The sequence below is a fragment of the Pongo abelii genome, chromosome 16 (assembly GCF_028885655.2).
Source record: "Pongo abelii isolate AG06213 chromosome 16, NHGRI_mPonAbe1-v2.0_pri, whole genome shotgun sequence".
Classification (NCBI taxonomy): domain Eukaryota; kingdom Metazoa; phylum Chordata; class Mammalia; order Primates; family Hominidae; genus Pongo; species Pongo abelii.
This window is the reverse complement of record NC_072001.2, coordinates 23,317,523-23,329,729: the sequence shown is the minus strand read 5'-3', so window position 1 is coordinate 23,329,729 and position 12,207 is coordinate 23,317,523. Positions and strand designations below refer to the sequence as shown.

Here is a 12,207-nt window from a genome sequence, read left to right as displayed (position 1 = left end):
ACGTTTATTCTTCTATCCATCACAAGAAATGTCAGTGGGTGTCAATGCTTATTAGGTATCCAGCCGGTTCCCCTGCAAACCATCACCAATGAGAACGTGTCAGGACCGAGCCTGGGGACCATCCCGCAAGCCCGCTTCCTCCTGGTGATGCTCAGCATGCTCACCCTGCAGCACGGCACAAACAACGTCGACCTCCTGCTCAATTCCAGCACGCTGGCCCTCGCTCAGATGGCACTGTGCCTGATTGGTAGGTCTGCACCGGCTTGAGAGCCTTTGGGAAAACGTCAAGATTTTGCTTTGATTTCTTTTTTTTTTTTTTTTTAAGCTTTTTGTAAATTATGGTAAGACACAAATAGCAGAAAATGTAGCGTTTTAACATCGCAATTCAGCGGTATTAAGTATATTCACAATTTTCTAGAGTCATCACCACTGTCTAGTTGTAGAACTTTTTCATCACTATAAATACACCCCATTTAGCCATCAGTCCTGACTCACCCTGCTCTCCAGCCCCTGATAGTCACAAATCTGCTTTCTCTGTCTATGGATTTGCATATCCTGGATATTTCATATAAATGGAATCATCCCATTTGTGGCCTTTGTGTCTGGGTTATTTCATTTGGTATATATCAGTACTTTATTTTTATGGCTGAAAAAGATTTCATTGTATGAATATATAACATTTTGTTTATTCATTTATCTGTTGATGGACATTTGGGTTGGTTTTGCCTTTTGACTTTTGTGAATAGTGCTGCTAGGAACATTTATATACAAATACTTGTTTGAACACTTGTTTCTAGTTCTTTTGATTATACACCTAGGACTGGAATTACAGGGTCATATGGTACAACTGTGTGTAACTTACTAAGAAACTACCAAACTTTTCCACAGTGCCGTATCATTTTTACATTCCCACCACCAGTGGGCAGGATTGCAGGGTTCCAGTTTCTCTACTTCCCTGCCAACACTATTTTTTGTGGTTTTCTTTTTTTGTTTGTTTTTTTGGATTAAGGCCATCCTAGTGGGTGTGAAGTGGCATCTCATTGTGATTTTGATTTGCATTTCACTAATGACGAATGACATTGAGCTTCTTTACATGTTTGTGCTTGTTGGCCATTTGTATATCTTCTTTGGAGAAGTGTCTATTCAAATCCCTTTCTCTTTATTTTTTATTTTATTTTTTTGAGACAGAGTCTCACTCTGTCGCCCAGGCTGAAGCACAGTGGCACGATCTCAGCTCACTGCAACCTCTGCCTCCTGGGTTCAAGTGCTCCTCGTGTCTCAGCCTCCCGAGTAGCTGGGATTACAGTCACACACCAACACACCTGGCTAATTTTTGTATTTTTGGTAGAGATGGGGTTTCGCCATGTTGGCCGGGCTGGTCTGGAACTTCTGACCTCAGGTGATCTGCCTGCCTTGGTCTCCCAAAGTGCTGGGATAACAGGCATGAGCCACTGCACCCAGCCCCTTTCTCCTTTTTAAATAGGGTTATTTGTCATCATCTTGTTGTTGTACCAATAAATGCACTATAGAAGTGTACCAAACATTTAAAGAAGAATTAACACCAGTCCTCAGACTCTTTAAAAATTTCATGTATACTAGACCTTCACAGATCTGTAGACCTTTATCAGATATATAATTTGAGGGTATTTTTTCCTGTTCTCTGGATTGTATTTCCTTTGATAGAGTTTTTTATTTTGATGAAGTTCAATTTATCTGTTTCTCTTTTGTCATCTATGCTTTTGATAACATATCCAAAAAGCCATTTCCAAATACAAGGTTGATGAAGATTATCTTCATATTTTCTTCTGTAAGTTTTATAGTTTTAGCTCTTATATTTAGATCTTTGGTCCATTTTTAGGTAATTTCTTTTACGCAGTGTGAGGTAGGAGTCCAGCCTTTTTCTTTTGATTATCTGATTGTTTCAATACCACTTGTTGAGGACTGTTCTTTCCCTGAAGTTCTCGGTACCCTTGGCAAAAATCAGTTGGCTGTAGATATTTAGGTTTATTTCTGGACTCTCAATTACATTATCACATTCTATATGTTGATAATTATGCAGGTACCACACTGTTTTAAACATTGTAGTTTTGTACTGTTTTAAAATTGAGAAGTGTGTTTTCTTAAGATTATTTTGGCTACTTTGAGTCCCTTGCATTTTCACATGAACTTCAAGGCTGGCTTTTCCATATCTGCAAAAAAGACCATTGGGATTTTTGCTAGGGATTGAATCTGTAGATTGTTTTGGGGAATAGTGCCATCTTAACAATATTAACATCCATTCTCTGAATGTGGAATGTCTTTCCATTTATTTCTGTCCTCTTTAATTTCTTTCAGCAGTATTTTATTGTTTTACAGTTATCAGGGTAATAATGGCCTCATAGAATGAACTAGGTAGTGTTCCCATATATTCTGTTTTTAGAAGAGTTTGAGGATTGGTGTCAATTCTGCTTTAAATGTTTGTTAGAGTTGACCAGCTAAGCTTTTCTTTGTTGAAAGTTTTTTTTTTTTTTTTTTGAGACGGAATCTCACACTGTTGGCCAGGCTGGACTGCAGTGGCACGATCTCAGCTCACTGCAAGCTCCACCTCCCAGGTTCATGCCATTCTCCTGCCTCAGCCTCCCGAGTAGCTGGGACTACAGGCACCCACCACCACGCCCAGCCAATTTCTTGTATTTTTGGTAGAGATGGGGTTTCACCATGTTAGCCAGGATGGTCTCGATCTCCTGACCTCGTGATCCACCCGCCTCGGCCTCCCAAAGTGCTGGGATTACAGGCATGAGCCACCGGGCCCAGCCAACTCATTTCTTCTTTTACTATTTATCATCTCTTCATCTTCATGGGTGCCTGAGCATAGGTCATTCCTAATAGCAGAGTGATTCAATGTCAATGGAAGATGGGGAAAGGGATTATTGGATAGGCAACTGATAATCCTTATGACAGTGTCTTGCTTTTCAAAATATTGACTTGGAATCTGAGGTCTCTGGATCATGTGTATTCCTACCTCATCCGGATATTGTTTTTCTGAAGAGAAGGAACATAGAAACTGCAAAGCAGCCCACATAGCTTTATCTGAGTTCATCTTCTCGCAGGACTTTGCTAAAAGTAGCAATAAGAGCCACTTATTACTGCATGTCATGTTTTCAACATTTTCTGCCATTTTCTTTAGTTTTACAGTCTCATTAGGCATATAGTTCATTTTTAAATATACATCAAATGATGGTTTAACCAAATGGTTATTATTTCTTAATGCCAGCTCTGTCTTGTACCATATGAAACTTATCCAACTGCTTTCTGACTACCTTGTTCAGCCACATTTTAGTTTGCATTACTATCAACACCTCACTTCTAAATGATGCCTCTTTCAAGAATTGTGTTTAGTAAACACATAAAAAAGTATAACCTTAAAACATATCTGGAGGAAGACAGTTCATGGCCGCTTCTGGTGGCTTCATACTCATTAAACAAATGATGATTGTCTTCCATTCTTAGGATACCAGAAATAGAAGATTGCTGGTTGGACTTCAGCCTACTCTTCCTCATTCTAAAGAAGTCAACAGAAGAATGGTTGACTTTTATCTCTTGATTTACTGCTTACAGACAATGAATCATGCCTATTCTCACTGGCCAAAGCTATTGCAAGAGTGGCTATGACAATTAGTTTTTTTTAGCTGGAAATATTGGCACACTTCAGTAATACAAGGATCATTCAATAATTAGGAAGGGGAGACAACATACTGAAAACACAACATGTTCCCATCACATACCCATGTGTACTCACACACTGTGCTTCATCTTCTGCTATTATGAATGAATGTTTAGGCTTCTATATTATGCTAAAACTTCCCCTTTTATACTATATCCCATACCCACATTCACATTTGGTCTACATGGATATAGCTCCTGTGATTCTGTCCTCTTTTGGATAATTCAGGTCTGCTTCTCCACTAGGTTATATAAATCAGCTTAAAAATAAACAACCATTATAGTACAAATCCTGCATCAAAACATGTTTATTATATAAATATCCTCTATCAGCTCATGTTTAATTTCTTTTTTATTTTGAGATGTCTAATAAGGTGGGCATTAGACATATGGCTGTTTATATTTAAATTAATTAAAGTAAATATAATTAAATATTCATTTTCTCAGTTGCACATTTTAAGTGCTCAGTAGCCACTAGTGACTATCATACTGGATAGTGCAGATTATGTAATATTTTCATTTTGTAGAAAAATCAATTATACGACCATATATAATGAAAATATGCAAGTTTCTTAACACCTGAAGATAATTAAATAGTACACATCAAGACGTGGGAGACACAACAAATGTTCAATGCAGAGGAAAAATTACAGCCTTAAAAGCATAAATTAGAAAAGAAGAAAGTTGAACTCTAATGAGTTTAGAAAATCAGCAAAAGAATAAACACAATGATTGTAGGTAAATAATAAGAAAATACATTCATAAAATGAAAACTAGGCCAACAAAGAGGATCACCAAAGCCAAAAATTGGTTTTCTAAAATTAGTGATAACATTTATCAACCTCTTCAGGCTTATCAAGGAACAACAAATGTTACACAGAAAATAAATATTAAGAATAAAAATGTGTTTAATGGCATACTTAGTGATTAGAAAGAAAACGAGGGCACACTATTAATTACTTTGAGTAAATTTAAAGCATAAGCAGAAATACACAACTATCTAGAAAAATATTACTTACCAGCATTTAATCAAGAATAAATAAACATCCTGAATAATCATTTAAGTATTAAGTAATTGGTGTAGTAGCAAATAAAAAAGCAAGTAGCACTAGCCGGTTTTATAGGTTATAAAATTTTCAGTAAGATCATTCCAAAACTATAGAAAAGTAGATGACAGAGATGAAGAGTATTCTGCAAATCATTCTGCTAATTCATTAAACTTAATGCTATACCTGACAAGAGTACAAGAATATACAGAACAATAAACAAACATGAAAAAAATTTTTAAATATATTACAATTAGTATTAAATTATGTAGCACATAAAAGTGTAAATATGAACAAATCTAATTTGCCTTAAAAATACCAGTTGATTAAACAATAGAAATATAATTTACCACAATAACAGATTAAAAGGAAAATTATATAAACATTTCTATTATGCATCATATAAGCTTTTAAACATAAACTTAAAACACAACACTTTTAAAACATAAACATTCAGTAACCGTAAAAACTATTCTTAGCGTACTAAAAATGGAAGGTAACTCATTTAAATTAACATAGGGTATCTACAAAAATAACCCTACTTCAATATTAAAGGAGAAATATTTGAATCATTCTCTGTGAAGTCAGAAGTAAAATATGAGTATCTATTATTGCCATTTCTGTTCAATATTGAAATGGTAGTATGAACCAATGCATTAAGACTAAATAAATAAATAACAAAAGATTCTGTAAAAAGAATGCAGAAAAAACATTCATTATCAGCCAGGCACGGTGGCTCACGCCTGTAATCCTAGCACTTTGGGAGGCCGAGGCAGGCGGATCACGAGGTCAGATGATCAAGACCATCCTGGCTAACACGGTGAAACCCCGTCTCTACTAAAAATACAAAAAATTAGCCGGGCATGGTGGCAGGTGCCTGTAGTCCCAGCTACTTAGGAGGCTGGGCCAGGAGAATTGCTTGAACCCGGGAGGTGGAGGTGGCAGTGAGCTGAGATCACATCACTGCACTACAGCCTGAGTGACAAAGCGAGCCTCCATCTCAAAAACAAAACAAAACAAACAAAAAGCCCACAAAACATTTGTCGCATTGATTTGTGGTGCTATACCGTGTCCTTAAACTTGATCTGTTTCTGGACTTTTTTTCTTTTTTTCCATTTTAATAGGTCCATTTGTTTATTGCTGTGCCAATTCTCTATTCTTAATTGAAACAATTTTCCTCTCATTTTACTTATTTTAGAGTTCTTTTAATTGTGTTTAAAAAGCTTGTAACATGAGATCTACTGTTTTAATAAATTTTGAAGCATATAGTACAGTATTGGTAATTATAAGTACAGTGTTGAAAAGCGGATCTCTAGAACTTTTTAATTCTGCATGGTTGAAACTTTATACCCATTGGACAGTAACTCTTGATTTCCTCATCACCCCAGTTCCTGGCAACCTCTATCGTACTTTCTGCTTCAATGAGTCGGTCTATGTTAGATAGCTCATATAGATGGAACCATGCAGTATTTGTCTTTTGTGACTGGCTTCTTTCACATAGCCTAATGTCCCCAAGATTCATCCATATTGTGGCGTGTGATAGGCTTTCCTTCTTTTTAACGGCTCCATAGCATTTCATTGTGTGTATACCACATGTTGTTTCTCCATTCATCTGTTGATGGACATTTAGGTCGCTTCCATGTCTTGGCTATTGCAAACAATAAGTGTGCAAATATCTCTTTGAGATCCTGATTTCAATTCTTTTGGATAAATACCAAGAAGTTGGATTGCTGGATCATACAGTAATTCTATCTTCCTTCACAATTTTTTAGCTATTTTTTTTTTGAGACAGTCTCGCTCTGTCACCCAGCCTGGAGTGCAGTGGCACGATCTCAGCTGTCACCTCTGTCTTCTGGGTTCAAGCAATGCTGGTGCCTCAGCTTCCCGAGTACCTGGGACTACAGGCATGTGACACCATGCCCAGCTAGTTTTTTGTATTTTAGTAGAGATGGGGTCTTGCCATGTTGCCCAGGCTGGTCTCGAACTCCTGAGCTCAGGAAATCTACCCACCTCGGCCTCCCAAAGTGCTAGGATTATAGACATGAGCCACCAAGCCCGGCCTCCCTTGGCTCTTATAGATATTTATGCCACTAGATGAACTTTAGAATCATTCGTTATGTTTCAAAAAATTTTTCTTTGGGAACTTTGATGGGACTTGCTGTAAACTTACAGATAAACTTGGAGAGAAGTAGCATTTTACTGTATTGAGTCTACTCATTCAGGACTACGGTTGTTTCTTCATTTATTCAAGTATATTTTAGACCCCTTAGTAAAGTTGTGTAACTTAATAATGAGCTTTATTTCTTTTCAGGTCTATACCTACATCTATCTATGTACTTTTTACTTGTAATTCCCCCTCTTCTCTATAATATTCTGAATTAAGTCAATGGTGGAAAGTCTAGGAAACCAGTTAAACCAAACTGTACTCATAATTGACTCTTCCCTATTTTCTTGGATTCAAAATCTTTATAACTTGGCCAACTATGTTCATATGACTTTGTTTTCTAGGAATGGAGATTCTCTCAGGAGGTTCCACAAATCCTGATGCAAGGTTTCTTAGGAGTTACCGCCAGTCTGCCTGACGCACAAGCAAGCAAGTCAGAATTTCACTCATGAGCACTTCTTTTTTTTTTTTTCCTGGGACAGAGTCTTGCTCTGTTGCCCAGGCTGGAGTGCAGTGACACAATCTTGGCTTACTTCAACCTCTGCCTCCCGGGTTCAAGTGATTCTCCTGCTTTAGCCTCATGAGTAGCTGGGATTACAGGCACGCACCATCACACCCGGCTAATTTTTGTATTTTTAGTAGACGGGGTTTAGGCTCAAGCAGGTTCCCTGCTATGTAAGTTAGAAAACAGAATAATATAATTGATATTTAGCCAGTTTATTTAAATTTAGGAATGATAAAATTTCAGATATGATGCTGAGCTTAAAAGCCATCTCGACAAAACCTTCTTAAGGTGGAAAGGCATGCGTGTGTCAACTGATTTTCATATAAACCTGTCTTTTTTTTATGCGGTCATTCCAAAGCAAAGCATTTTCGGGTAGCATTGGTCTTTGTGAAGACCTTAGATGACTCTGGATTTGGGAGCCCAAGGTGGGCAGATCACCTGAGGTTAGGAGTTCAAGACCAACCTGGCCAACATAGCAAAACCCTGTCTCTACTAAAAATACAAAAGTTAGTCAGGTGTGGTGGTGGGCACCTGTAATCCCAGCTACTCAGGAGGCTGAGGCAGGAGAATTGCTTGAACCCAGAAGGAGGAGGTTGCGGCAAGCTGAGATTGCGCCATTGCACTCCTGGGCAATAAGATCAAAACTCTGTCTCAATTAAAAAAAAAGGTGACTCTAGAGTAACTGGGGAAGCTTTGGGCTATTTCTACCACATTTGCTTATAATTTATTGTGTGGTTTTTTTTGTTTGTTTGCTTTTTAATATCTAGACCTCAAGAAACACTCATTCAGATGAAGACAAAGATGGCAACTGGGATGCTTGGGGCGACTGGAGTGACTGCTTCCAGACCTGTGAGGGAGGAGTGTCATATTCTCTGCGGAGATGTTTGACCAGAAGGTCAGTGGTGGCTTCACTTGCTCCTGCATGTGGAATGTGGCAGTGCCTCTGGATGGGTAGAGAGAAGAGATAACTTTATTTGGCTTTGGAATGTACTGTGATGATGGTGTAACATTTGCTTTGTCTAAATGTTAGTCAACCTAGGTTAACATATTTAAGCAGCAATGGTCCCGTTTTCGTGGGTGTCGCCATGTTGCACACAGGACCCAGGAGCACTGGACACTTTGGGCTTTGAGGAAAGGAAATCCTGGCACTTTAAGTCACTGGTTTAAAGTTGTCAAGAGTTGGGGCAAGAGGTCAAGTCTTCTGAGTTCTGCCCTTGGGTTGCTGCAATTTAATCCAGTTCTTGTTCATCTATTCTGAGCAACCCATTGATTAAGAACATGATGCAAGTTCTGTTTTCACATTTTAGATATGTTTATGTTAAATAATATTTGCAAAAATGTAAAATCAGCTTATTTTTTAAAAATCTGTAAATTTGTAATAAGCCTGTGCTTATCACTGTTTTTGAGACACTTTAAGGTAATTCTTTATGGGACAGTTTAATTCCCAGTCAATGATTTTGCATCAGCTCCTAGGTAAGACAGAGCCCCAGATTGATGGAATCTGGCATGCTAGTCTTGTACAAAAGAAGATTCCAAGATTATGTCAGTCATCTTCAGATTTGGGATATTGTTAGGCAAAAGAATAAATTGGCCTTTGCCGATTAGCTTCAAGATATAGAGTAGAAATGCAGGGAGAGTACATTTTGGCTGGAGTTTGGATTTCGTTGAGGTCACTGTTCTACCATACATTAAACAGTGACCAAGTATGTCTTCCAGTTTCCTTGAGACAATGCAGAGCAGGGCAGATGAGAGATTGTACATGTGGCCTTTGAGAAGAAAGACTCACTGGTCTACTCCAGGAAGGCCTGGGAAGGTTGCTGGAGGTACTATAGTAGCATTCCCCCAGGGTGAGTTCTAACTCAGAGCATGGAAACTTCAGTAAAGCATTGGTGAACTAAATCCAGGGATTATTCTTGCAAAGAGAAAGTGTTATGCCTACTTCCCCATATTTCCACCTTGGTGAGCAGATATAGGCCCTGGTATTCTGTGTCATGCTGTGTGGAAGAATGATGGGGTATCATGCTGTATTGGGATATATTTATTCTGCCAAGGAGGCTGCAATAGGAGAGCTACACCCTGTGGGCAAGGGGAGGAGGCTTTTTTTTTTTTTTTGGAGACGGAGTCTCACTCTTTCCCAGACTAGGGTGCAGTGGCGGTATCTGGGCTCACTGAAACTTCCGCCTCCCAGGTTCATGCAATTCTCCTGCCTCAGCCTCCCAAGTAGCTGGGATTACAGGTGCCTGCCACCATGCCTGGCTAATTTTTGTATTTTTAATAGAGACGGGGTTTCACCATGTTGGCCAGGCTGGTCTTGAACTCCTGACCTGAATGATCCATCTGCCTCGGCCTCCCAAAGTGCTGGGATTACAGGCATGAGCCACCATGCCCGGCCAGGGGGCTTCTTATGTAAAGGGTGAGTTCTTTCCCACTGCTGGCCAGCCACATGGGAGAGGTTTCCAGTCTGGGAATGAGTAGGGAAGGGAGAACTTTGGCATCTCTTTCTAAACTTCAAGTCTGAGAAGTCTGAATAATTTGCAATTAGTGGTAGGGTTAGAGTGGGAAAGGAGTGGGATTTATTTGCATTGGTCTTTTTTTCTTTTTTCTAGTATGTACTTGCATTTGTTAAAAAGAATTTAGAGGAATATATTAAGGACCATGAATAACCCCTTTCATCCTATTGTCATACAACTAAAATGTTCACATATTTATTTATTATTTGGTTCATTTTTAAAATTTCTTTGATTTTGCTTGGAACATAATTTTGCCAGGTGATATATCTCCAGAAGGCTGAAGGTAGGGAAGGGCAGTTGCTCAACTTCTTCCATCTTTTCTACTCGTACTCAGAAGGGGAGACTTGGGCAAGAGGAGAGGAAAGGGAGGCAGGAGAGTTCTTGGCTTTATTGTTGAGAGCAGGTATTGGTGTTCTCTGTTTGGCAAGTGTCTTAAGCTGACTGTTGTGAGCACTTTGATGGATTTTCTGAGAAATTGCCTTTGCCCTCCCAAATTCCTTGGGATTTCTTGCCTCCAATTCCCTTGAAATGTGCTATTCACAACACTTTGGCTTGGTAATATTGCTCTTTCCTCAGCTCTGAGACTGCTAGACATGCCCCCAGCTTCTCCCTATTTACATGTGCTAACCCCTCTGTGGCCATCCTGGTAAGTTCTTAAGACAACCACATGCTGGAACTCATGCACATGCCCACATCTGGTTCACAGGAAACCCTCATGTAAACTTTGCTAAACAAACTCTTCAAGTCCAGGGAGCCAGTGCTGCAACACCTACTCTGCTTACATGGGCTGCTGTAGCTGTTCTCTCAGCCCTTAAATTTCTCAGGTGTGAATTAAACACCAACCAACTGTTGGTGACACATTGAACTCTTCAAGTGCTGTCCTTAAAATTTCTTCCTCTTGATTTGGGGCTAGCAGACTGAAACCCTCATCCCTTCTCCTTGATGGAGCAGAATGAGAGGTAGGCTCACAGCACACCTTTCTCAATGAAATCCTCAGAAGTTCTTCCTGTAAGTCTCTGGCTCCAGATCCTTTTAATTCCCTTGATGTGAGTAAGGAGTTTAACTCCAGTGAATTAAGCTAACACGTATCCTGCCTTCAAAGTTCTTACATCTAAGGAGACAAACAATAAACAAGTAAACAATCAAATTATATATAATTAAAAATTGTGTCACTGGCCAGGCGCAGTGGCTCACACCTGTAATCCCAGCACTTTGGGAGGCTGAGGCGGGTGGATCACCTGAGGTCAGGAGTTCGAGACCAGCCTGACCAACATGGAGAAAGCCCATCTCTACTAAAAATACAAAATTAGCTGGGCATGTTGGCACATGCCTGTAATTCCAGCTACTCAGGAGGCTGAGGCAGGAGAACTGCTTGAACTCGGGAGGTGGAGGTTTCAGTGAGCTGAGATTGCACCATTGCACTCCAGCCTGGGCAATAAGGGTGAAACTCCGTCTCAAAAAAAAAAAAATTGTGTTAAGAAAATCCATAAAATGGTCAGGGAAGCCCTCTGTCCTGGGGCATGTATATGCTGAGATATTACTGCTAAGAAGAAATCAATTATGTGATGGGAAGGGTTATGAGACCAAAAAATTTCAGATAGTGGGAGCAGCATATGTAAATATCCTGAAGCAGGAAATGAAAACAGACTTTTAGGCCTGGAGAGCAATTAGATGAGAGTAAGCAGAATGGGCAGTCCCCTGCTGACTGCCACTGCAGACAGAGCCTTGGTGGGCACAGAGTCAGCCAGCATCCCACCCTGGGCTAACACTGTGCAGAGAACAGTGGATCCTGCCCCACCCTGAGCAACCACTCCTACTTGTGGGGCACAGAGAAGGCACTCAGACCTGCACCTGCCAGTGCCCCACCCCTGAGCCAACACCACCTCCAGCATGACTGAACACACAGTCACCAACAGGGGCCTCCTGCCCACCCCCAGCTGCACTGCCTCTGCCACTGTGGTGAATGCCCACAGAGAGGCAGGACCCCCGGCACCTGCTAGCACTCCACCATAGCTACCACTACCACTGCTGCTGATATGTGCAAATGAGGATGGATCCCTCTGTCATCGTGCTATGAAATGCTTTGGCTGACATCAGCCATCAGAGTGTAATGACCGGCAGTCCAAAAGCATTTGGCCCCCACAGTGCAGTGGATTCCTAACATCAAGGATCCAGAGAACAAAGTTGGGGCCCAATACAAGTACCCCAGAATTAGAACATCCAGTCCAGGTATTGGGAGCTGAGTGTTGGCCCCCTAAAATCTTTCATAAATGAAGCCAG

The 12,207-nt window shown here is 40.0% G+C and overlaps 1 protein-coding gene across 1 annotated transcript in view; it reads left to right on the top strand.

The window, feature by feature from the left end:
- The window catches only part of LOC103889494 (uncharacterized), a 147,075-nt gene that overhangs the window by 1,692 nt on the left and 133,176 nt on the right, over positions 1-12,207 (top strand). Inside the window, 3 exon segments of the mRNA XM_063716105.1 lie at positions 56-247; positions 7,322-7,341; positions 8,185-8,312. Of these exon segments, the coding sequence (XP_063572175.1) occupies positions 56-247; positions 7,322-7,341; positions 8,185-8,312 (340 nt within the window).